General features: G+C 39.3%; 1 protein-coding gene across 1 annotated transcript in view; it reads left to right on the forward strand.

Annotated features, from left to right (window-relative positions):
- The first annotated feature begins 1,009 nt into the window (after positions 1–1,009).
- Positions 1,010–27,971, forward strand: part of LOC101904517 (ATP-binding cassette sub-family C member 4-like) — a 58,767-nt gene continuing 31,805 nt past the window's right edge. The window contains exons 1-4 of the mRNA XM_024989090.2: positions 1,010–1,261; positions 2,186–2,292; positions 3,401–3,592; positions 12,451–12,606. Of these exons, the coding sequence (XP_024844858.2) occupies positions 1,135–1,261; positions 2,186–2,292; positions 3,401–3,592; positions 12,451–12,606 (582 nt within the window). The 5' untranslated portion in view covers positions 1,010–1,134. The remainder of the gene's footprint in view (positions 1,262–2,185; positions 2,293–3,400; positions 3,593–12,450; positions 12,607–27,971) is intronic.

Genomic DNA, 27,971 nt, shown 5'->3' on the forward strand with positions numbered 1-27,971 from the left:
TCTTTTGTGTTTCCATACATATTCTGAAATGATTTGTCCTAGTTCTGTGAAAAATACCATTGGTAGTTTAATAGGGATTGTGCTGAATCTGTGGATTGCTTTGGGTAGTATGCCGGGGTCCAGCCCCGGTGGATCCAGGGAATTCAAAGCAGGGACGGCATCGGCGAGGATCAGGAAACAATTGCTTAATTAAACGTTAAAGAGTAATAGAATAAAGATAGCTCAGCAGGAAAATTCAGTGAAGAAAAGAGGCTGAATAATTCAGCCTGAAGGTGAAAGAAATAACGACATGGGGAGACCAAGTTTTGGTGAACAAGGCCTGCACTTTATTTTCCAAAGTAGTTTTTATACCTTAAGTTATGCATAGAGGATAATGGGGGAAGGGGTAGAGTCATGCAGTAAACCAGGCTTTCTTCCTGCAAACTTATCATATGCAAAAGTTTAGGTGATTTGCATCATCTTCTGGCCCAGAGGCCTGTTAACATTTTAAGAAACTTATTTTTCTCTAAAGGTGATTATTCTAAAGTCAGGCGCCAGCCTCCAAAAAGCATTAGATAAAGTTGCATTCCTACAGAGCAAAGGTGTGGTGGGCTATAACAAGAAAAAGAATTAACTCAAGGGTCCCAGGTTACAAACATTAAAGCTACTACTTACACCAATTATATTAATCAGTACACTTCCAGGGACGCAGCAGGTAAGGGATATGGAAACTTAGCAGCAAACATTGGCCCAACAAGTGAAAATCCCTTCACCACTACAATTTCTAATCAATCTTTTAACTACTCAAAGGAATCTGTGTTTAGACAGTTTAGAACACCTCCTGCCTCTCACAGTTGGGAGGCTCTGAACAATCACATGTTGCCGGAAAAAACCTATTCAGGCAGGCTAGAGGACTTCCAAAGGAGTTTGTAGGTTGAAACACTGTCAGACCCAGGAATTATTAACTGGAGCTGTAAGCTAACTCTTTTTTCAGAGAGAGGTAGTGAGGGACAGCCCCCGTAAAGTCAGAGGTGTAGGTGAGAGCACAAAGCAGAAAGTAGGCAGACTCTGGTTTTGGGGGTAGATTGCTCGAGAATTTCCAGGGAGACTCCTGAGGCTTGATCCTGCCTTTGCGTATGCCGAGCCTCCTTCCTCATGACCTTTGCCAGGGGCGGAGCTCGCTCCCCGCAGATGACGTCCCGATGGCTCGCTGTGTATCTGGATGTCATCTGTGCCATCTTTGTCACTGTTGTTGCCTTTGGGGCCCTGACTCTGGCAGAAAGTAAGTACAGATGTGAATAATGGTTTGTGGTATGCTTACAGTTTATAGTCTTGTTTACAGTTATTAAATTATTGCCACCTCATCTAATATCATATACTGTTTGGTTCTAATGAACTATATTAAAGTGTTTGCAGCATATGATTCCACAGTGTGGTCTATATGAAGTCATTTGTGTCTTAATATGAGACTTTTAATCATTTCATCTTTTGTTGAATGGTTGAAGTCTACACAACTGTAGCAAGCTGAACATTCTTGGTAGTATCCTGTAGTTGGGAGGAGAGAACCAAGTTTACTATTAAGCTTTTCCTTCAGCTTAGAGGTTAGGTTTTAGCTTTAGGGCTATTCAGATCTCTTGGTTGTAGATGCCTGGTACACTGGGTTGAGAAAGATTTTCTGCAGCGAAGAACATTGTCCAACTGTGTGGGTACCAGATGAGCTATTGTTGGTGTGTGTGGCATGAATTCACCATCCCTAATGATTCCATACTAACTGCATTGAATCTTTAATATGGAACAATGAGAGTAGTAGTTTACATTTAAAAGCACTTGCTCTTAAAACCTATTGCCTTTTTTTTTGTGTGTGGTTTCAACTGCAGCTGCGTTGGATATGTAGAAAGTTATATTACCTAATGGTTCTTGCAGACATAAAGATGGAAGTCTGAATAATGACTTGATTCTTCACCTATATGATATTGTCACATATATGTAAGTCCTGATGGGATTAATAAACACATCTCACAGTATTTCATAGTCATTTTCCCCACTGTATTATGATCTCAATCCACATAGTAAAAGTGTGAATAATACGATCATGACATATGAATAATTGAAATATGATAAAGGAATCTCCTTTGTAAAGTTACAGAAGGAGCTGAACAAGGGTTTAAGAACCATTCTGACTTCATTCCTCTTCTTCCATGTTTAGCTTTGAACCCCGGGAAGATTGGCCTGGTGCTCTCTCTCGCCCTCACGCTCACACTCACGGGGATGTTCCAGTGTTGTGTCAGGCAAAGCATTGAAGCTGAGAATATGGTGATGTTTACCTTATTTTTCTTAGCCTTTTCAAATCTCCTGGCCATTAGCTGGCATAAAAGCAATTCTTAGGTTGAACCATAAAATTCTTGCTTTTACATCATGATTAACAGAGTTTTCTTTCTTTCTTTTTTTTTTTTGCATCCTCTTCCATCTATTTAAAGTTAATATAAAATAAAATATATATATGTGTTTTTCTCAGTCTTTTGTGTGCTGTGTCAGCAAGTTTTATATTCATCACAAACTGTCTTCAAATATAATAAATATCTCTGCAGGAGAAATGTTCTGAAATCCTGGAGAGAATAAAAGCTAATTTCTTAGTGGCTTTTTTATCTTTGTTTCTTAATAGATAATTCCTCATGGTTGGTTAAGATAAAGGATTCAGCATTTTGAGATTTGTTTATTTAATTAGTAGATTCCTCCACTCCCATTTTAGCATCTGTTCTTGTGTGTACTGAACACCTGAATTTGCTGGTGTCTCTTCTTTCTGGTCAAATAAGCTCCCACTCAGAATGCACTATCGGAGTTGTGGAGTTTTGCCACCTTAAGAGACCTTAGTCAATATGTAAATTATAATCTCTTTTGAATATTTGCACCTTCTCCCAAAGGGAGAAAAACAAATGAAAATGAAAACTTTCCACTTCTTGCTTTTAATAAAGCAGAAAGTGACTAATTATTAAAATGAGGTTTGATAACCTTCCAGTTCTGCTCATCTATAGCAGATGGCCCTTCTGTAGCTGCACATTACTGATTGGTGTCCATAAGTATTCTTTTCTTAAACAAAATTCCCTTATTTTTTTAATTCAGGTGTGAAAACTGGATCAATAAAAGCTTTGCATTCATTTCTCTAATTCTTTTAGTTTTCATATAATATTGAAGAAAGTACCTGTAAATGACAATGTTACAAGACCATGAACAAGTTTGCAAATCGTCAAAGGCCTCATAAAACTCCTACTTCTCTCCTTTGTGGATGCTAAGACCTAAGATCTTCTGAACCATGGAAAAGCTGATGTAAAGATATAAAAGCAGAAGGTTTCATTTATAGTCTCTGAACATCCATAAGCAACACCTTCCTTTCCTAACTCCTGTGATGTCTTATGTATTTCAGATGATTTCAGTAGAAAGGGGAATTGAATATACAGAGTGTGAGAAAGAAGCGCTCTGGGAGTACAATTTTCAACCACCACCAGCCTGGCCCCATAGAGGAGTGATTGACTCTTACAATGTGAACTTCAGATACAGCTTAGATGAGCCTCTGGTAATGAAGGACCTGATACCATGCATATTCTCAAGTGAAAAGGTTTGTTTAAGCCATTTGCCTCTTTAAAATCGAGCTAAAGATTTAGTGCTATATCCACTATTGGTTTCCTTGTCAGTGAGTCCAGAGGATTCTCGTGGATGCAGATTAGATCAATGACATTACATGAGAATCCTTCTTGGAAACTGACCATGGGATGGGGATCCCAGCGTTTCTTTCCCTGGGTCATGAGCTCACTCATGGTGGTTGTTGGCCCTGGGATCTGGAGCTGGAGTTTAACCTGACCCAGGACACTATATATGACACCTGCTTATTCATAGTTTGGGAAGTGAGCCCTATCTCCCTGTCATGAACTCTCCCAATATCTCTCCACTTTCTTCCTTTCCATCTTTTCTTCTTTGTATTTCTGAAATATTCTCTTATTCCTATGTTACTCGCTGGTTGCAGCCTCCTCCTCTCTCCCGTGGCCCTTGCCGTAAACTTGTCCTCCACTCACCTACACTGAGCTGTCATCTCCCTGCCCTCCCTCCCACAGACTACTTGTTTCTTTCTTTTGTTTTTTAATTTATTTTAATTGGAGGCTAATTACTTAACAATATTGTATTGATTTTGCCATACATCAACATGAATCCGCCACGGGTGTACACGTCTTCCCCACCCTGAACCCCCCTCCCACCTCCCTCCCAATACCATCCCTCTGGGTCATCCCAGTGAGCATATATATGGAATTTAGAAAGATAGTAATGATAACCCTGTATGCAAGACAGCAAAAGACTTCTTTCTTTAGCACAGATCTAATCCTTACCGGCCTAGTTGACGTGTTGCTAGAAGCATAGTGCAGCCCTAAGTCCACTTCAGCAGGGTCCATGGGATGAGCTTCTAGTGAAAACTGAGGAGCCCAGAAGCATGACTCAGTCAGGGGTGAGGAACCAGAGCTCCCAGATGGAGTCAGGGCCCAGAGATTCACTCAGAGTAGATGAGAGCTAATTGAAGGGAGCGGAGGAAGATGCACTTGGGAGACGGCAGAGAGGTTTATGATCTGGTCCTGTCAGCGTCCATGTCTGCAGGTGATGTTCCTATTTACACTCAGTTTGGGGCCCTCAACTGGGACCAGGGCAGGATCTTGAAGAAGAGAATAAACCTTGACACACAAGGTGGTAGGAAGCTCTTCCCCACCTACCTGTCCAGCACTGAGTCCTAACATGCTCACACCCTCTACACTAAGGTCATGTGTAGATTCTCCCAAAGCACCATGTCCTGCCTGCTTCCGGTGTGCATACACTGCCGCTCCACCTCAGAGACACTTCCCTTCTGTCGTCTGGATGGAGAAAGTCTCCTCATTTTCACAGTCAACTCTAATGCATCTGCCTCTTCAGGCCCCTCTCTGCTTCCATAGCATCTTATATATTCTTTTAAGATAGGGCTTATGGTAGACCTGTGTTCACAGCAGACAAAAGTTGGAAGCAACCCAAGATGATGATGTCCATGATGAAAGTGACAGATGAATGGATAAACAAATATGGTATACCCTTACCATTAAATGATATGTAGCTTTAAAAAAGGAAAAAATGACCAGTGATGAAACTTGAGGTTATCATGACATATGAAATAAACCAGACACAAACAGATCCAATACCATATGATTCACTTTTTATGAGGTTCCTGGAGAAATCAAAGACAGAAAGTAGAATGATGGTCCCCAGTAACGGAGGGAGGAGAATGGGCTATTGTTGTTTAATAGGTACAGAATTTCAGTTTTACAAGGGAATATATGTTCTGAGGTTTGGTTATACAACCATGTAAATATACTTGACACTATAATCACTTAATATAGTTAAATTAGTAAATTTCATGTTACATGTTGGTGGTGGTGTTCAGTCACTCAGTCATGTCTGACTCTCTATAACTCACATGGACTGCAGCACGCCAGGCTTCCCTGTCCATCACCACTTCCGGAGCTTGCTCAAACTTATGTCCATTGGGTCTGTGATGCCATTCAACCATCTCATCCTCTGTCATCCCCTTCTCCTCCTGCCTTCAATATTTCCCAACATCAGGGTCTTTTCTAATGAGTCAGCTCTTCCCATCAGGTGCCAAAGTATTGAAGCTTCAGCTTCAGCATTAGTCCTTCTAATGAATATTCAGGATTGATTTCCTTTAGGATTGACCAGTTTGATGTCCTTGCAGTCCAAGGAGTTCAAGATTCTTGACAGTCTTCTCCGACACCACAGTTCAAAAGCATCAGTTCTTTGGTGCTCAGCTGTCTTTATGGTCCAACTCTCACATCCATACATGACTACTGGAAAAACCATAGCTTTAAATATATGGACCTTTGTCAGCAAAGTAATATCTCTGCTTTTTAATATGCTGCCTAGGTTGGTCATAAATTTTCTTCGAAGTAGCAAGTGTCTTTTAATTCCATGGCTGTAGTCACTATCTGCAGTGATTTTGGAGCCCAAGAAAATAAAGTCTCTCACTGTTTCCATTGTTTCCTCATCTATTTGGTATGAAATGAGGGGGTCGGATGCCATGACCTTAGTTTTTTGAATGTTGAATTTTAGCAGCTTTTTCACTCTCCTCTTTCACTTTCATCAAGAGGCTCTTTAGTTCCTCTTCACTTTCTGCCATAAGGGTTGTGTCATTTGCATATCTGAAGTTATTAATATTTCTCCCAGCAATCTTGATTCCAGCTTGTGCTTCATCCATTCAGCATTTTGAATGAAGTACTTTGCATGTAAGTAAAAAAAACAGAGTTACAATATACAGCCTTGACATACTCCTTTCCCAAATTTGAACCAGTCTGTTGTTCCATGTCTGGTTCTAACTGTTGCTTCTTGACCAGTATACAGGTTTCTACATGTATTTTGCCACAATTAACATAAAAGATATAGCACCTGTGCTATCCTTTGTAATTTTGAGTCTGTATCTCACAGAACCCTGAGGTTTAAGTTCAGGGAGCATTTTATTTTCATCCTCGTTCCCTAGAGAGTGGCATTACAGGTACATAGAGGGTGCTGGGGACTGCTGGATAGGAGAGTAACACACACATGTGAACAACCAGTAACCAAAACATACTCACAAGACAACTGGGTAAGCAATAGATTACATTTAAATAACCACTCTTTAAAACTCTCCACCACAGACATACCTAGAAGACTATAGCCGTGATATAATGAATGATAGCCTTGTAACATGAAAGAATAAACATTCAACTTAATGCCCCAAAGAGACTCAGGGAGCAGCTTCAGTTAGTCACTGAACAAAAGTTGGCTCCTAATTATTTCTATTCTCACTGTAGGTCAGGAAGAAGGTGAGGACTTCTGTGTTTGGAAACATTAACCACAGCTCTTGACACAGCCCTGTCCCTGAGAGTACTATAGGCAAATCAGTGTTTGATTACTCATAGCTCTGTGTCCATCAGATTTCACCTTTTCAGTATAACTCCACTAATTTGTGTGTGTTTCTTCCAAAGCCATAAATATGAATTATCTTAGAAACTTCATATATAACTTAAGAACATAACAGTTTTGTATTCTTCCATCTTAAATCTCCCAAAATCATAGGACTATCTGAGATTCTAAAATGTTTGAGGAAACATTTGATTTGGAGACTCAATTAATAAATATGACAATCTGACTTTTGATCTGTGTCTTGGTCCACTCAGCATCACCATTAGCTTCACTTCTGTGTTGTGAGAAGATACCCAGGCAGTGTGTTCTCGAAATGATTTCCCTCCACCTGTGTACAACCCACGGAGAAGGCAATGGCATCCCACTCCAGTACTCTTGCCTGGAAAATCCATGGACAGAGGAGCCTGGTAGGCTGCAGTCCATGGGGTCGCCAAGAGTTGGGCACGACTGAGCGACTTCACTTTGACTTTTCACTTTCATGCATTGGAGAAGGAAATGGCAACCCACTCCAGTGTTCTTGCCTGGAGAATCCCGGGGGTGGGGAAGTCCGGTGGGCTGCTGTCTATGGGGTCGCACAGAGTCAGACACTACTGAAGCAACTTAGCAGCAGCAGCAGCAGCAGCAGCAGTGTACAACCCAGTTTTCCTTTCCTACTCACCTGTCCCAGCCCTGTCACTCCAGGACACCCCTTTGGTGTTGGCTTTGATTAAGAAAGGCTGCTGCAGGAGAGGGGAGGACTTGGGAGTGAGCCCACCCAGTAGAAGGGGTGCTCTATTGTCTTTCTGCCATGTCCTCTGCTGTCCTGATTCATGGAAGTTAAAGTTAATAGGAAAGTGTAGTTGGTGCTATGCTGGTTTTTTTCCATGGAAGAAACACCAAATAAATCTAAAGATCCAGAATGAGATAAATGCAACCCTAGGCTTCCTGGGTAGATTTTGAACTTGGGCTGCATTTCTCATTTAGATGATTTTTGGTTGATTTGATAATTTTAAAGAGTCCCGGGCAATTTTAAAGCACTTTCCATCTCTAGAGGTAGATTGACTTTGCTTGTTATTTTTTTCTTGCTCAGAGGTATTAATTGAAATTTAACAGATGCTTGCTATAATGTGTAAAAATATTGGTTTCCTACATTTTCTCCTTTTTTTACATATTTTCTCAGTAACTCCTCCCCTCACTTCCAGTTTGTCCCACTTTCTCTCTAAGTTTCCTGATTCCTTGTGACTCAGACTGTGTTGCCAGGGTCAGTATCACCTGCATATCTTCTATCTTCTTATACAGAATCTCAGGCTCATCCAGACCACTTTCTCAGCATTGCATTTGAACAGGACCTTCCAAGAAAGTCCTTTCTCTCCCATAGACAGTTTTTGATGACACATAACCCATGATTTCCAAGAAATGTCCTTTGACAGTTTGCAACCAAACTCATGAATCACCGAAATGCCTGCTGTGTTTGAGCGTGAGGCTCTGGAACATTCTACAGCACTTAATACCCTATAGATTTATTTACTTTCATATTCTGCAAATCACACCCTTACATTATAATCCAATTCTGTGTGATCCCACTGCATTTGTTTGATCCTTTCCATGGAGTCTGTCTTCATCATGGGCAGTTTTCATCCTGCTCCTGCCTTCCCCATATCAGCCTCTTGCAGGGACTAGAGGGATTTCCCACAGGCTTAGCCCTGCCTGGACCTGGAGTCAGAGACAGCCCCACTCAGCAGCATATATGTGTGGCTCTTTCACCACCTGATGGGATCCAAAATGAGTCTTGCTCCCCAAGCAGGGCAAGAGGTCTGTTTGGCCTGTTCCCCAGGAACAATGTACCCAACTTAGCTGCAGGTTTCTCTTCCAGACCAACTGTGGGTGCAGGTTCTTCCTGCAGACAGCCAGCCCACCTGACCTCACTTTCTCTGTTTTACCTACACAGAGGGACATAATAAAGTGTCAGGCCATCTAGGTGATGATAAAACCATCAGCAGATGGAAAAGAGGCCAACATATGTGGACTTGAGTCCTATCTTGTGACTTTTAGGCTCTATTATTTCAGGTAGACTTAGTTGCCTGACACTTTAGGCATGGCCTTAGTTGCCAGGCTACTTAGATGGCCTGATACTTTTATCTTGTCCCTCTGTGTAGCTAAAACAGAGAAAGTGGGGAGAGGTGTAGCTGCAGTTAAAGGAACATGTCTAACAGAGATCTTATGATGGGAGAGTTGAAACATAACATGAACATAAATGCATAAAATGTCATGGGTGGAACACTGAGCAAAGAGGGTACCTGAGGTCAGGTGGGCTAGCTGTCATGAGTTTGAGCAAATTCCAGGAGTTGGTAATGGACAGGGAAGCCTGGCATGCTGCAGTCCATGGGATCACAGAGTCAGACACGACTGAGCAACTGAACTGACTGACTGAAGTAATCTTATGCAGGCTTCCCAGGTGTCTCAGTGGTGAAGAATTCACCTGCAATGCAGGAGACATGGGTTCAGTCTGTGGGTCAGAAAGATCTCCTGGAGAAGGAAATGGCTACCCACTCTGATATTCTTGCCTGGGAAATCTCATGGACAGAGGAGCCTGGCAGACTACAGTCCATGGGATCACAAAAGAGTCAGATACGACTTAGCAACTAAACAACAACAACAACATAATTAAGGAAAAAGTTTATTCTGTTTTTCAAAAGTAGCACAGCTGGCATTCGGGTACTGAATGTGGTCCTTAAAATGAGGAATTGAGTCATGAAGCATTGCAGGGGAAGAATCTTCAGGGCTTGGCACTACACTGGACTTTGGGAAAACTGGAAGTAAGGTAGACATTTTGAGCCTATGAGCCTGGGAAAGAAGTAATGAGATTAGAGTGGGGAAGTCAGAGGAAGCAGCTGTTTTGTGTGGGCCATTGGGTGTTGATCATGTTAAGTTTGGTATATGAAGAGAGATCTAGATGCAAATATCTACCAATTTGGTGTGATCATCAGTAACTAACACCTCTGCGGTCTGGGAAAACAGCAAGGGGCCATCACAAAGCAGCTAAAATAAGATTGTCTCCAAATATCTTTTTGTTAGGAATGCAAACTTACTCATGCTGGTGACACTCTGCATGGCCAATTGGTAAAACACATTGATGACCTGGGAAAGACGTGAGACTATAGCTTTGATTGCTGAATGGTAGAAATAGCCAGAGCCTGGTTTTCTTTGAGTAGCCTTTTTCTTACTCTCCTCACTGGGGTTTGGAGCTCACAGTCCTGTTGTGAGCAGCCTGTGGTGCCCCTGAGAATCTTGGCCATTTACCAAAAGTTTGTTCCTGTTTGAACAGGTAGATCAGTTTTAGTGGAACTGAGAGTAACATTCTCATAGACACAGTTCTCACCTGTGTCCTGATTTGTGTTGATTTATATATGGGAACAGCCAGAAATACAGGCATACCTTGTTTGATTGTGCCTCACAGATAGTGCTTTAAAAAAAAAAAAAAAAAATTGAGCATTCATGGCAGCCCTGCATCGAGGAAATGAATCAGCACCATTTTTCCTACAGCATTTGCTCAGTTTGTATCTCTCACATTTTGGTGATTCTTGCAAAATTTCAAACTTTTTTGTTTTGCTTTTGTTGTGGTGATCTGAAATTTAATGTTACTATAACCCAATAAAAGCTCAGATAGTGGTTAGTGTTTTTATAGAAATAAAATATTTGAAAATTAAGGTATGTACATTGTAGACATAATGTAGACTATAAAATAGTGTCAATATTGTGATATTTATATTATTGAGGTGGTCTGGAACCAACTCTGCAATATCTTTGAGGTCTGTCTGTACACAGAATACATGAGTTTTATACACACACACACACACACACACACACACACACATCCATACATACCCTAGACCTGCCTATGTACAGAGACTGGTCCATCTATATTATATAAATTAGGGTATAATATAAGGTACAAAATGGCCTCAAAGATAATAAAATTAGGTAAACCCTCTTTTCTTACATTTAACCTCTGTAATGATAAATTATTTTTGAAATGCCATGACTGATTTTGCAGACTAAGATTCGATACTTTGGAGATATTCAAGTGAGAAAATATGAAAGATTCTGAGCATGGGCATTCTGATAACAGTGCTCAGAAAAATTTAGTTCTCTGTTCAAATCCAAGAGTTTTAAAAATTTACTGAGTTAATTTACAAATGACTGAATGCATGTCTTACACCCCTCATCAATTCCAAATCCCTAAATAGAGAAATTGAAATCATCTCTTGGGAAGTTCTCACCAGGGAATTTGCAGTTGAGCAAGCTCATTGGTCAGGGGAAAAAAAAAAAAAAGTCTCTGCATACATATTGAATGCACACAGTTAAAAGCCAGTCTTTACAGTATAGTTTTATTCCCCCCCAACATTTTTACCTGTATTATACAGATTCTTTAATCTTACTGTTAGTACACTTAATTTTTGTCTGCTTTTTAAAAAAATCTTTAAATTTTATATTATAGTTGATTAACAGTGGTGTGTTAGCTTAACGTGTACAACAGAGTGATTCAGTTATACGTATACATGTGTGTATTCTTTTTCAAATTCTTTTCCATTTAGATTATTACATAGCATTGAGCAGAGCTGCCTGTGCTATACAGTAGGTTCTTGTTCGTTATCCATTTTAAATATAGCAGTGTGTATATGTCAATCCCAAACTCCCTATCTCTGTTTTGGTTTTAATAACTAGACTGACACTTGACATGTATCTTTCCAAGATTCAGTTGTAAGTATTAATTTGTTATAAAATGCCTTTTGAACTGCTCAAATTAAAGGCCCCATATAAATAGCAAAAGTTGTTTGTGTTGTTGACTCATTATGTGTATTCTGTCTATTGGCCACTGTCTTTTAAGACACTGAGAACTGCATTTTATAATTTTAAGGTGTTTCCTTTCAAGATAGAATGTAATCAAAATATTTAACATAAGTGATTTATTTTCTCTACCAAAGAATAATTCCTATTAAATAACAGATCCCTGAAAAAGTGAGTATTTGGTTATGTATCACACTTCTGACTAGACTTGACATCTCTGTACAATTACCCATATAATTCTAAAAGTCAAAATACCTGGACAAGTAGGGATAAAGCTAATTTATAAGCTGACTTCTTTTGGACCACTTAGAAGACTGCTGGCTTTTCACTGCTAGTGTATTGATTCTATTAGTTTCAACTTGTCTTCTGACCATGGGGTCCCAACCAGGGGACAGTTGTCAATGTCTGAAATTTTTGGTTGCTATAGTTTGTGGGGTGCTTCTGGTATGCAGTGGATAGAGTCCATGGCTACTGTTAACCCTTCAGAAATACACAGGGTAATCCCCCATCCCCTCAACAAAATATCAATAGTGCCATCCATGTTTGAGAAACTTAGAGACTACTCTTTATATAGAACTTTCTAAAATCATCTTCAGCAATCAGATTTTCTGCTAGGTTGGTTGCATACTGTTAATTCTTAATTCTTCCTGGATCGCTTCACAGGTTGGCATCGTGGGAAGAACAGGAGCTGGAAAAAGTTCCCTCATCGCTGCCCTTCTTAGATTATCAGAGCCTGAAGGTAGAATTCTAATTGATGACATCTGGACAACTGAAATTGGACTTCACGATTTAAGGAAGAAAATGACAGTTGCACCTCAGGTATGCACATCAGAGTATTCTTACGTGTTCTTTTTATGAGGCACTTGATTTAATTGCTTTTAATTTGATTGTTTTTTTTTTTTTTTTCCAAATTGCATGAAAGGTTGATCTTTTTTCTCCCAGTAGAGAATATATTTGGCAGCAGGTATTTTCAATGGGCATTTTATCAGATACCAGACTCTGTTTGTTTATTCATTCATTTGTTTCTTTTGTGTGCGTGTTATTTAATAACTGACTCGGACAGATTTCTGGACTTAGACTTTTTTAGGTGTCATGATTTTGTCTATTAATAACCACATAATTCTAAGACAAAATGATAACTGGTTTGTGCAGCACTGGAGAGGTTTCTATAGGGAAACCTGAATTTTGTGTTTTAATGATGGAATTTTGTTGTAGGAAATAAAACCACCTTTTCAAGGGTGATTACCTCCCTGGAGGACTTTCTGTGAAACTGTGGGACTTTGAAAATTATAGGGTATATAGATGCTTGGGGGAGCCTTTTAGAATTCAGCTATTAGTAAATTATTTTAACCAGGGAGGCAGTACAGAATAATGACTTAGAACAGAGGACTTGGAATTCCATCTTTGTGTACCTCAGTTTTTTCTCCCTTACAAGGCAGCTAACAGTCCAACTCATTGAGCTGTTGTGAGGGCTAAATGGGCCAGTGCATGTGTGGTGCTTCATGTAGACCCCTTATGTGCTGGTTGTGATGGTGAAGCTTTGAATTGATCTCTTCCTGGGCTCTGATTCTGTATTCCTTTGTTCTGATTCTTTATTTTTGTTTGTTTCGTGTGGGTTTGTTTTTGGTTTGTTGTTTTTGTTCTTCTTGCTAAAGAAATATGATTTTTAGGGAGTGTTTTAGAGGCTGGATTATATAAATATGCACAATAGAAACTCCTGAAAGTTAAAAATAGTATTATCATCAGTTAAGTTCAGTACAGTTGCTCAGTTGTGTCCAACTCTTTGAGACCCCAGGGACTGCAGCACGCCAGGCTTTCCCGTCCATCACCAATATCTGGAGCTTGCTCAAACTCATGTTCATCAAGTCAATAATGCCATACAACTATCTTAACCTCTGTCATCCCCTTCTCCTCCTGCTTTCAATCTTTCCCAGCATCAGGGTCTTTTCAAGTGAGTCAGTTCTTTGCATCAGGTGACCAAAGTATTGGAGTTTCAGCTTCAACATCAGTCCTTCCAATGAATATTCAGGACTGATTTCCTTTAGGATGGGCTGATTCAATCTCCTTGCAGTCCGAGAGACTCTCAAGAGTCTTCTCCAACACCACAGTTCAAAAGCATCCATTCTTTGGTGCTCAGCTTTCTTTATAGTCCAACTCTCACATCCATACATGACTACTGGAAAAGCCACAGCTTTGATTAGATGGACCTTTGTTGGCAAAGTAATGTTTCTACTTTTTAATATGCTATCTAAGTTGGTCATAACTTTTCTTCCAAGGAGCAAGCGTCTTTTAATTTCATGGCCGCAATCACAATCTGCAGTGATTTTGGAGCCCAAGGATACAAAGTCTCTCACTGTTTCCATTGTTTCGCCTATCTATTTGCCATGAAGTGATGGGACCAGATGCCATGATCTTAGTTTTCTGAATGTTGAGTTTTAAGCCAACTTTTTCACTCACCTTTTTTACTTTGATCAAGAGGCTCTTTATTTCTTCTTCCCTTTCTGCCATAAGGGTGGAGTTATCTGCATATCTGAGGTTATTGTTATTTCTCCCAGAAATCTTGATTCCAGCTTGTGCTTCATCCTGGCCAGCATTTTGCATGATGTACTGTGCATATAAGTTAAATAATCAAGGTGACAATAAACTACCTTGATGTGCTTTTTTCCTGATTTAGAACCAGTCTGTTGTTCCAGGTACAGTACTAACCATTGCTTCTTGACCTGCATACAGATTTCTCAGGAGGCAGATCAGGTGGTCTGGTATTCTCATCTCTGTAAGAATTTTCCACAGTTTGTTGTCCAAAGTCCAAGGCTTTGGCATAGTCAGTAAAGCATAAGTAGATATTTTTCTGCAACTCTCTTGCTTTTCTGATGATCCAGCATATGTTGGCAATTTGATCTCTGGTTCCTCTGCCTTTTCTAAATCCAGCTTGAACATCTGGAAATTCATGGTTCACATACTGTTGAAGCCTAGCTTGGAGAATTTTGAGCATTTCTTTACTAGTGTGTGAGATGAGTGCAATTGTGCAGTAGTTTGAACTTTCTTTGGCATTGCCTTTCTTTGGGATTGGAATGAAAACTGACCTTTTCCAGTCCTGTGTACTCTGCATATAAGTTAAATAAGCAAAGTGACAATATACAGCCTTGACATACTCCTTTCCCAATTTGGAACCAGAATTATCACATGATACTGCAGTTCTATTTTAGGGTATAAACCCCAAATATTGAAAGCAGGGTCATGAGTAGATCTCTATATATGTGTGTTCATAGCAACATTATTCACAATAGCAAAAATATGGAGTCACCTAAGGTCCCATTTGGAGAAGGCAATGGCACCCCACTCCAGTACTCTTGCCTGGAAAATCCCATGGACGGAGGAGCCTGGTGGGCTGCAGTCCATGGGGTCGCACAGAGTCGGACATTACTGAGCGAATTCACTTTCACTTTTCACTTTCATGCATTGGAGAAGGAAATGGCAACCCACTCCAGAGTTCTTGCCTGGAGAATCCCAGGGACAGGGAAGCCTAGTGGGCTGCAGTCCATTGGGTCGCACAGAGTTGGACACGACTGAAGTGACTTAGCAGCAGCAAGGTCCCATTGATAGATAACTGGAAAAACAAAAAATGGTTGCTGCTGCTGCTGCTAATTCACTTCAGCCATGTCCGACTCTGTTTTATATATATATATATATATATATATATATATATATATGTGTGTGTGTGTGTGTGTGTGTGTCTGTGTGTCTGTGTGTGTGTTTATACACACATACACAATGGAATATAGTTCAGCCTTATAAAGGAAGGCAATTCTGATACATGCTACAATACAGGTGAACCTTGAGGAAACTATATTAAGTGAAATAAGCCAGTCACAGATGATAATTGCTGTATAATTCTATTAATATGAAGTACCCAGGTTAGTCAGTTCATAGAGACAGGAAGAATGGTGGGTACCTAGAGTTGCAGGGAGGGAAGTTGTTTAATGGCTATAGAGTTTCACTTGTGCAAAATGGAAGGAGTCTGTGGCTAGATGGTGGTGATGGCCGTACAATAATGGGAGTGTATTTAATACTACTGAAATGTACACTTAAAAGTCATTAAGATGGTAAATATTATGTCTTGTTGAGTGACTAAGTCATGTCTGACTTTTTGCACCACATGGACTATAAACTACCAGGCTCCTCTGTCCATTGGATTTTCCAATCAAGAATACTGGAGTGCATTGCCATTTCCTTCTCCAGAGCTCCTCAACCCAGTGATCAAATCCACATCTCCTGCATTGCAGGCATTGGCAGGCAGATTCTTTACTGCTGAGCCACACTATTTTGTCACAGTTTAAAAACAATTTTTTTAAAAGATATCCCTTTCAGGAAAAATGGGAAGAAATTTTCAGCACCTGTAACCCTTATATTTAAAGATTTCCTCTGGCTACCAGATTCATGACTTAGTAGTTTCAATAGAATGCAAGGAGTTTAGATTCCCAAGTTTTGATTATACCAATCTCTGAAATGAATCAAATGAGACTAGTTAGCAGAAATAGTGGACGTGTCTAAGTCCTTTTATATCCTCAGATGAAAGAATCTATAAATGTGCCCTGCATTATTTTTAATATCTCTTAATTAAAAAAAAAGGTTGTATGCTTGTGTATATAAGAGAACTTTATCAATAAAGAAAAACATGGGATGATTCTTGGCCCTGCTGGTAATATTTGGAATCACATCTGAGCGAAGACTAAACATCCCTTGACATCACCAGGTTTTGGTTCTGTTCTATCAGTCTCCACCCTACTTTTGATCATGCTCTGTGTACACACTCTGGAGGAGGAGGAGAACATGATTACAAAGCAGTGCTAAACTTTGTATTCAGGTAAATAATGATCACCAACCATTATAACTACAGAACTTATTATTCCACTTTATATGCCTTTGTCTCCAAGGCACAATGTTGGTTGATTAAAGAGAGAGCTTCTACAGAGACCCTACTGCTGGGAGCCAGTGCAGGAGTTCCCACCCATGACAAAGGTCATGTGGAGAGGCCTGATATGCAAAGGCAAGCCAGGACTCAAGGGGGCCCCTGGATCTGCTTGAGCACCTACCCCCAGAACCAGAATCTGTCTGTTTTGCTATTTTACGACTTTCACCAACTCCTCTGACATTAACGGGGGGCTATCCCCGACCACCTTTCTCTGAAGAAAATCAACTTAGAGCTCTAGTTAATTAGCCTCCTGGGCATAGTAGGAGTGTTTCAATCCAAACCCCTCAGATGGCTCTCTAACTTGCCTGACAGGTTTATCTGGACTCCTACAGCTACGCATACGATTGTTTACAGCCTCCTAACTGCGAGAGGCATGGGAAGCTTAAGATATTCAAATAATATACAGCCTCTCAGAGAGTTAGAAATTATTAGAATAGAACTGGTGGAGGATTTCATTGTTGAGCCAACGCTTGCTGCCAAGCTTCCACATTCCCTGTATTGTGTCTTTGGGAGTATAATTAATATAGTTGATATATAGAAAAAAATAAGTAGTGGCCTTGGTGTTAGCAAGTTTAGATCCTTAAGGTAATAAATTCTTTCCTTGTTGCAAGCCCTATAGGAATGCAAATTTATCTAACACTTTCGGAGGATGGCGCCAAACTTTAAAATAATTACTCTTAGAAAAAACAAGTTTTCTGGTCAACTAACCTTTATCAGAACAAAGAGTCATAAAATGTTAATAGGCCTCCTGGCCAGAAGATGATGTAAATCACCTAAAGCAAATCACCTAAAGCATTATAGGATAAGTTTACAGAAAAGAAAGGCTGGTCTCCATAAGGATCAAGGACTGCCGACTTCACATGACTTTACAACCCCTATTATCCTCTATGCACAAATTAAGGTATATAAGCTCCCTTTAAAAATAAAGCTATGGGCCTCGCCCATCAGGCTTGGTCTCCCCGTGTCGTTCTTGCTTCCTTTTCTCTCCTTCTCTGTTCTTCCTTCAGGATGACTGATCAGAGCGTGGGGGCTCTCTGAGACCACTTACCTGCCTGGGCTTCTAAGACCCACTTGAGAAGGTACCTAAGGTGGGGCATCTTCAGCTATTCGAGAGGGTGCCTGCGGCCTCCGTGGTCAGAGCAAGTTCGGTGTCATGAACTTTATTGGTTTCCCGTGTAAACCAGTCAGATCAAGCTTCTGTCTCTCCCCTTTTGCTACTCTTTCACCAAAGCCGTCCTCCTGAAGATATTCCTGGATCCAACCGGGGCTAGACCCTGGTACCCTGCAATGTGAAAGGTCTCAGGAAATCATACAGAAGGCAGCCAGGGATAGAATATTTAAGAATTTAGACCAAGTGTTACCAAGACCCACATTTTAATTCCTGCTGTGCCTCTTACAACTGTGGAGACTTGATGAAGTCACTCGGTTTCCAAACTTCAGACTCCTTATCCTTAAACTAGATCTAGGAATTACTGCTGCACAGATGTGTTGTGAAGATGTAGCTGGGTGAGAAAATGTTTGTGTTCCATGTCTGGTTCTTGAGAATGCTCAGTCAGTAGTAATTATCTTTATTCTTAAGGATTGGGGCACTGGACTTTCAGAGATTGTTTCTACTTAAATAAAAAGAGTAATACATTCTGAAACAATTTTGCTTTTCAATTTCTATTTATGTTTTTTTGTATGATTTTATTTATATTGGTTATAAACCAAATTATTTATATAAGTTTAAACAGTAAAGCAAAAAATAAAAACCAGAAAAACACCCCCCACCAACCCAACACACACAATAGGAGTTTTGGGGAAAAGTAAACCAGAAAAATATGTCTAACCTCTTTTCTATGAGGAACAAGGGGAGAGAATATCACTTTTAATTTCATTTTGATTTCATATTCCCTTTCCACCAGCTTCTTTCCTGACTACCACCCTGTACACACTCTTACTTTCCAGTCCCCCACCAAGACCTCTGGCCTTTTTCTCAGCTGTCCCCATATTCTTAACTATTGTCTCCCTGTCCTTGAGGACAGGGCCTGTGTCTCTCATTTCTGTTGTTCCAGTGCTTGTTGCAGACTCTTACAAGCTACACAGGTATTAGTAATATTTTCAAAAGTTTGTGGAATCCCTAACAGGTTTTAGCCTTTATCCCTACCATGTCCTAGCTAATCCTCACAATTCTCCTGTTTTCCTTATCTGACAGATTTAAAAACCACAACATGTGAGTTTAGGGCATCCTTGGTGGCTCAGCAGTAAAGAATCTTCCTGCCAGTGCACAGACGTGGGTTTGATCCCTGGGTTGGGAAGATTCCCTGGAGAAGGAAATGGCACCCCACACCAGTATTCTTGCCTGAGAAATCCCATGGACAGAGGAGCCTGACAGCTACAGTCCATGGGGTTGCAAAAGAGTCATACATGACTTAGTGATTAAACAACAACAACTGTGAGCTTAACCCACTGCCCAGGTAAGCAGCAAGCAGTGAAGTCAGGGTTTGAATTCTGTGTATGTCTGTTTATTTTTTTTTTAAGTTGAAGTATGGTTCTTTACACTGTTTCAAATGTTCAACAAAGTGATTCAGTTTTGTGTGTGTGTGTGTGTATGTATGTGTGTGAACAAGTATATTCTTTTTCATTCTCTTTTCCATTATAGGTTATTACAAAATACTGAGTATAGTTACCTGTGCTATACAATAGATCCTTGTTCTTTTTTTTTTTATATATACAGTAGTGTGTATCTGTTAATCACAAATTCCTGATTTATCCCTTCCTCCTGCTTTGCCCTTTGTTCATCTAGTTTGTTTTCTATGTTGGTGAGATTATTTCTGTTTTATAAATAAGTTCATTTATATCATCTTTTTTAGATTCTACATATAAGTGATATCATACTACATTTGTCTTTCTCTGACCTACTTGGTATGATAATCTCTAGGTCCATCCATGTTACTACAAATTGCATTATTTCATTCTTCTTTATGACTGAGTAATATTCTATGTGTATGTCTTTGTGTGTATATACTGTGTATGTATATATAAATATAGTGTGTGTATATATATATAGTGCTATATGTATATATATATATGTGTGTGTGTGTGTGTGTGTGTATATATATGCATACTACTTGTAAACACTACTTAACAAGACATGGAAGCAACCTAAATATACATTGACAGATGAACTGATAAAGAGGTGCTTTTATCAGTTGAACAGATAAAGAGATGCTTAATGTCTTATAAGCACTACTTAACAAGACATGGAAGCAACTGATTTATCAGTTCATCTGTCAATGGACAATTAGGTTGCTTCCATGTCTTGTAAGTAGTGCTGCTGTGAACATCGGGGAGCATGTATCTTTTGAATTAGAGTTTTTGTCTTTTCTGGATACGTGGACAGGAGTGGGTTTTCTGGGTCATATGATAACTCTTGTTTTTTTTGTTTTTGTGTGTTTTTTTAAAGAAACTTCCATACTGTTTTCCATAATGTACCAACTTACATTCCCAATTTACCAACAGTGTATAAGGGTCCTCTTTTCTCCATACCTCCTTCACTATTTATTTTTTGTAGGCTTTTTAATGATGGCCATTCTGTCTGATGTGAGGCAATACCTCATTGTAGTTTGGATTTGCATTTATCTAATAATTAGTGATATTGAGCATCTTTTCATGTCCCTCTTGGCCATGTGTATTTCTTATTTGGAGAAATTTCTTCTTAGGCATTCTGTCTATTTTTTGATTGAGTAGTTTGTTTTTTTGATATTGAGATTTATAAGCTATTATATATACAGACATCTGTTGCACTTCTATGCATTATCATCAAGAAAACAGAAAGAGAAATTAAGGGAAATACCCATTTATCATTGCATGAGAAAATGAACAAAAAATCTGAGAATAAACCTATTTAAGGAGGCAAAAGGAAACTGTAAGACACTGATTAAAGAAATTAAAGACAACGTGAACAGATGGAAAGATATACCATGTTCTTAAATTGGAAGTTTCAATATTGTTAAAATGACCACACTAGTCAAGGTACCCTACAAATTGAGTGCAATTCCTATTAAGTTAATAATAATATTTTTCATAAAACAAGAACAAAAAAAATTAAAATTTTTATGGAAACACAGAAAACCTTGAATACTAGAAACAGTCTTTAGAAAGAAGAACAGACCTGGCGGAATCACATGCTGTGACTTCATACCATACTACAAAAGCTACTTTAATAAAAACAGTATGATAATGGCACAGAAATCAGACATATAGATTAGTGAAATAACAGAAAGTTCAGAAATAAACCCCCACACTTATGGTCAATTCACCTAAGACAAAGAAGGTGAGACTATATAATACAATGGATAAATGACAGTCTCTCTAATAAGTGATGCTGGGAAATCTGGACACAACATGTAGAAGAATGAAATTAGAACATTCTATAACACCATATACAAAAATAAACTTAAAATGAATTAAAGACCTAAATGTAAGACCAGGTACTACAAAACTCCTAGAGGAAAATGCAGGCAGAATACTATTTGACATAAATCACAGTGATATTTTCTTGGTTCCATCTCCTACAGTAAAAGAAACAAAAGCAAAAATAGACAAATGAGGCCTAATGAAATTTAAAAGCTTTTGCACAGCAAAGGAAACCATAAACAGAACAAAAAACAACCTATGGAAAGGCAGAAAATACTTACAAACGATGTGACCAACAAGGAATCAATTTACAAAATATATAAGCATTGTTCAAATTTGAGGAGATTCCCAACTCCAGAACCTGAGTAGCTAACTGTTCTATTAGTGACTTCAACATGCTGTTGACTGTGATCCACAGTAAAACTGCTTCTTATTATGATTTCATGCTTGTGCAAACGTCTCTCTCTCACACACACATACACACACATACAGACACACACACGAGAAACAAAAATTTTATGAAACAATGTTATTCTTGCACTGTGCTCCAATATTTTCTATTATATATGTTATATTTTAGTTTATACAAAAGACAAAATGATGGTCACAAGCCCAAAATTGATATCATGATCCACTGACTGCACCTGCAGTTTCCAAACATGGCTCCTCATTGTCATCCCGTTGGACTGGGCTTCACTGGTCTATGTTAGCATCACTTTAGGAGCTTCATTGATGTTTCAGGTTCTCACAGCAGAGCCTATTTTCCAGTAATGGAATTAGGGCTCAGGGAGATTTGTAACGTACTCTGAACCAAATAGCTAATAAACGGTAACATGTATACCTGTGGCGGATTCATTTTGATGTTTGGCAAAACTAATACAGTGTTTGAGGTTTAAAAATAAAATAAAAAAAAAAAAAGTCTTTTTTTTTTTTTAATTTTTATCTAATATGTGTTCCCCATCCTGAACCCTCTTCCCTCCTCCCTCCCCATACCATCCCTCTGGGTCGTCCCAGTGCACCAGCCCCAAGCATCCAGCATCATGCATTGAACCTGGACTGGCATCTCGTTTCATACATGACATTTCACATGTTTCAATGCCTTTCTCCCAAATCTTCCCACCCTCTCCCTCTCCCGCAGAGTCCATAAGCCTGTTCTATACATCAGTGTCTCTTTTGCTGTCTCGTATACAGGGTTATCGTTACCATCTTTCTAAATTCCATATATATGCGTTAGTATACTGTATTGGTGTTTTTCCTTCTGGCTTACTTCACTCTGTATAATAGGCTCCAGTTTCATCCACCTCATTAGAACTGATTCAAATGTATTCTTTTTAATGGCTGAGTAATACTCCATTGTGTATATGTACCACAGCTTTCTTATCCATTCATCTGCTGATGGACATCTAGGTTGCTTCCATGTCCTGGCTATTATAAACAGTGCTGCGATGAACATTGGGGTACACGTGTCTCTTTCCCTTCTGGTTTCCTCAGTGTGTATGCCCAGCAGTGGGATTGCTGGATCATAAGGCAGTTCTATTTCCAGTTTTTTAAGGAATCTCCACACTGTTCTCCATACTGGCTGCACTAGTTTGCATTCCCACCAACAGTGTAAAAGGGTTCCCTTTTCTCCACACCCTCTCCAGCATTTATTATTTGTAGACTTTTGGATCGCAGCCATTCTGACTGGTGTGAAATGATATCTCATAGTGGTTTTGATTTGCATTTCTCTGATAATGAGTGATGTTGAGCATCTTTTCATGTGTTTGTTAGCCATCTGTATGTCTTCTTTGGAGAAATGTCTATTTAGATCTTTGGCCCATTTTTTGATTGGGTCATTTATTTTTCTGGAGTTGAGCTGTAGGAGTTGCTTGTATATTTTTGAGATTAGTTGTTTGTCAGTTGCTTCATTTGCTATTATTTTCTCCCATTCTGAAGGCTGTCTTTTCACCTTGCTAATAGTTTCCTTTGATGTGCAGAAGCTTTTAAGTTTAATTAGGTCCCATTTGTTTATTTTTGCTTTTATTTCCAATATTCTGGGAGGTGGGTCATAGAGGATCCTGCTGTGATGTATGTCAGAGAGTGTTTTGCCTATGTTCTTCTCTAGGAGTTTTATAGTTTCTGGTCTTACGTTGAGATCTTTAATCCATTTTGAGTTTATTTTTGTGTATGGTGTTAGAAAGTGTTCTAGTTTCATTCTTTTACAAGTGGTTGACCAGATTTCCCAGCACCACTTGCTAAACAGATTGTCTTTAATCCATTGTATATTCTTGCCTCCTTTGTCAAAGATAAGGTGTCCATATGTGTGTGGATTTATCTCTGGGCTTTCTATTTTGTTCCATTGATCTATATTTCTGTCTTTGTGCCAGTACCATACTGTCTTGATAACTGTGGCTTTGTAGTAGAGCCTGAAGTCAGGTAGGTTGATTCCTCCAGTTCCATTTTTCTTTCTCAAGATCGCTTTGGCTATTCGAGGTTTTTTGTATTTCCATACAAATTGTGAAATTATTTGTTCTAGCTCTGTGAAGAACACTGTTGGTAGCTTGATAGGGATTGCATTGAAACTATAAATTGCTTTGGGTAGTATACTCATTTTCACTATATTGATTCTTCCAATCCATGAACATGGTATATTTCTCCATCTATTAGTGTCCTCTTTGATTTCTTTCACCAGTGTTTTATAGTTTTCTATATATAGGTCTTTAGTTTCTTTAGGTAGATATATTCCTAAGTATTTTATTCTTTTCGTTGCAATGGTGAATGGAATTGTTTCCTTAATTTCTCTTTCTGTTTTCTCATTATTAGTGTATAGGAATGCAAGGGATTTCTGTGTGTTGATTTTATATCCTGCAACTTTACTATAGTCATTGATTAGTTCTAGTAATTTTCTGGTGGAGTCTTTAGGGTTTTCTATGTAGAGGATCATGTCATCTGCATATAGTGAGAGTTTTACTTCTTCTTTTCCAATTTGGATTCCTTTTATTTCTTTTTCTGCTCTGATTGCTGTGGCCAAAACTTCCAAAACTATGTTGAATAGTAATGGTGAAAGTGGGCACCCTTGTCTTGTTCCTGACTTTAGAGGAAATGCTTTCAATTTTTCACCATTGAGGATAATGTTTGCTGTGGGTTTGTCATATATAGCTTTTATTATGTTGAGGTATGTTCCTTCTATTCCTGCTTTCTGGAGAGTTTTTATCATAAATGGGTGTTGAATTTTGTCAAAGGCTTTCTCTGCATCTATTGAGATAATCATATGGTTTTTGTTTTTCAATTTGTTAATGTGGTGTATTACATTGATTGATTTGCGGATATTGAAGAATCCTTGCATCCCTGGGATAAAGCCCACTTGGTCATGGTGTATGATCTTTTTAATGTGTTGTTGGATTCTGATTGCTAGAATTTTGTTTAGGATTTTTGCATCTATGTTCATCAGTGATATTGGCCTGTAGTTTTCTTTTTTTGTGGGATCTTTGTCAGGTTTTGGTATTAGGGTGATGGTGGCCTCATAGAATGAGTTTGGAAGTTTACCTTCCTCTGCAATTTCCTGGAAGAATTTAAGTAAGATAAGTGTTAGCTCTTCTCTAAATTTTTGGTAGAATTCAGCTGTGAAGCCGTCTGGACCTGGGCTTTTGTTTGCTGGAAGATTTTTGATTACAATTTCAATTTCCGTGCTTGTGATGGGTCTGTTAAGGTTTTCTATTTCTTCCTGGTCGAGTTTTGGAAAGTTGTACTTTTCTAAGAATTTGTCCATTTCTTCCTCGTTGTCCATTTTATTGGCATATAATTGTTGATAATAGTCTCTTATAATCCTTTGTATTTCTGTGTTGTCTGTCTTTTTTTAAAAATATGTTTGTTGAATGATATTCTCATCAGATATTTTCCCATTGTTTCCTACCAACCCACTAAAAAGGATTCCCCTAACCATAACATACATGAATATGTATAAAGCAAAACTGGAAGATACTACTCCTAATGTTATGTCTGTTATTTGGACAGTATCTGTTTAGAAACAGATTTATTCACTTATACACCATGGACTAATAAGTGTCAGGGAAAGATACTCAAAATCTCACTCCTCCCCAGCCAAGAGCCCTTTCTCTTTACAATGTCTAGCTGGCTGTGGAAGTGGAAAAATCTGTTGGTTTGGTTAATTAAGCTACTTGTTTAAGTACCAATAGGAAGCAATGATGCCTGTGTCTCAATATCCTGATTTAGGGAACCTGGGAAGCTGAGAGCAGACTCTGTAGAGGGGGAGCTGTTTCTGTGAGTTGCCCCACTTAGGTGATCCAGGCCTGCATCATCCTACTTGGTTCCCCGCTCCCTGTGATCCTGGGAGTAGCAGTGAGCTTCCAGTGTCATCTGTCTCTCCCCCAGGCTCACCCCCATCACTGTTGACTCCACCATGAGCAGGCCAGAAGTGAGGGAGGTGTGACATCATCAAGGACCTGCATAGGAACCAGAGGCAGGGTAGTGGTGACATAGACCATCAGTCCTGGAGTCTGGTAGGGAACTTTGAGAGACAAATACTGTATTCTCAAGAAAGTACTCCTCACTCTGTGTTCACAGTTTCAGGAAAAGCAAAAATGAAACTTTTTCCTAAATAATTTCCTTAAACATAACAGGTAGATGAAGTGTATGTATCCTTTGTGCTCACAACCTGAAGTATTTAGGTAAGTATGCTCCCCATAAAGAATATCAAGGGGAGATTATATTCTGGATTAGCTGCTTATCTGAAAGGATGTGGAAAATGGATTTCAGACCCTCTTCAGATGATTCTCTGCACCAAGAGCCCGTTATGCTGTTGGCACAAAGGAAATATTTGAAGTTTAAGAGGGATTCCATACACATTCAGTATTTATGTTTGCACTGCAAGTGTTGGCACATATCAGCAGCTATCATCTTTATCCTGATTAATCAGATTCATTTTTATATTTAATAGTTTTTTTAAAAATCAAAGCAAAAACTTGGTAGTTTTTAAATAGCCCTCTCTGCTCTTTCTTATTTCTTATTATGTGAGTTTTCTGCAGTAGGTCGAAGGTGAAGGTAGAGCTGTCTCTCTGACTTCTCTGTGATTACCTGGCTTTATTTCCATTGTTTCTTGTTGAGAAAAAGAGAAAAAGAAAAAGAAAATAGGTGGATGTACTATATATTTCTTTACTGTTGTTAAGATATATGCTGGAATCTAGCCTAATGCAGTTGGCCCTTTGTTCCTGACACTGAAGACTCCATTAAATCCCATGGAACTGCTTCCTGGAACCCCTGAAGGAGGACCTTAGGGACTTAAATTCTTTTTCATTTCTTGGAAAAGAATGTTTTTGTCTGAATATGGGTGATGATTATAGCTGCTTCCCTCATAGCTCAGTTGGTAGAGAATCCACCTGCAATGGAGGAGACCCCGGTTTGCTTCCTGGGTCAGGAAGATCCACTGGAGAAGGGATAGGCTACCCAATCCAGGATTCTTGGGCTTCCCTATGGCTTAGCTGGTAAAGAATCCACCTGCATTGTGGGAGACCTGAGTTAGATCCCTGGGTTGGGAAGATCCCCTGGAGAAGGGAAAGGGTACCCACTCCAGTCAGTATTCTGGCCTAAAGAATTCCATGGACTGTATAGTCCATGGGGTCGCAAAGAGTCGGACATGACTGAGTGACCTTCACTCACTTTATGGGTGATGATCAGTTCATTCAGAGGGTTTACGATTAAAAAAGAAAAAAAAGAAAACAAGATTAAAGCAACTTCATGTGATTCCCACATTCTTGAAAGAGAGACACTCATTTCAGTTCAGTTCAGTCACTCAGTCGTGTCTGACTCTTTGCGACCCCATGAATCACAGCATGCCAGGCCTCCCTGTCCATCACCAACTCCTGGAGTACACCCAGACTCACGTCCATCGAGTCAGTGATACCATCCAACCATCTCATCCTCTGTTGTCCCCTTCTCCTCCTGCCCCCAATCCCTCCCAGCATCAGAGTCTATTCCAATGAGTCAACACTTCGCATGAGGTCACCAAAGTACTGGAGTTTCAGCTTTAGCACCATTCCTTCCAAAGAAATCCCAGGGCTGATCTCCTTCAGAATGGACTGGTTGGATCTCCTTGCAGTCCAAGGGACTCTCAAGAGTCTTCTCCAACACCACAGTTCAAAAGCATCAATTCTTCAGCACTCAGCCTTCTTCACAGTCTAATTCTCACATCCATACATGACCACAGGAAAAACCATAGCCTTGACTAGACAAGAAATAGAGGAAACAACAGAATGGGAAAGACTAGGGATCTCTTCAAGAAAATCAGAGATACCAAAGGAACATTTCATGCAAAGATGAGCTCAATAAAGGACAGAAATGGTATGGACCTAACAGAAGCAGAAGATATTAAGAAGAGATGGAAAGAATACACAGAAGAACTGTACAAAAAAGATCTTCATGACCAAGATAATCACAATGATGTGATCACTGACCTAGAGCCAGACATCCTGGAATGTGAAGTCAAATGGGCCTTAGAAAGCATCTCTACGAACAAAGCTAGTGGAGGTGATGGAATTCCAGTTGAACTATTCCAAATCCTGAAACATGATGCTGTGAAAGTGCTGCACTCAATATGCCAGCAAATTTGGAAAACTCAGCAGTGGCCACAGGACTGGAAAAGGTCAGTTTTCATTCCAATCCCAAAGAAAGGCAATTCGAAAGAATGCTCAAACTACCACACAATTGCACTCATCTCACAGGCTAGTAAAGTAATGCTCAAAATTCTCCAAGCCAGGCTTCAACAGTATGTGAACTGTGAACTTCCAGATGTTCAAGCTGGTTTTAGAAAAGGCAGAGG

This window comes from Bos taurus, unplaced genomic scaffold, assembly GCF_002263795.3.
Source record: "Bos taurus isolate L1 Dominette 01449 registration number 42190680 breed Hereford unplaced genomic scaffold, ARS-UCD2.0 Leftover_ScbfJmS_2057, whole genome shotgun sequence".
In the NCBI taxonomy this organism is placed as follows: domain Eukaryota; kingdom Metazoa; phylum Chordata; class Mammalia; order Artiodactyla; family Bovidae; genus Bos; species Bos taurus.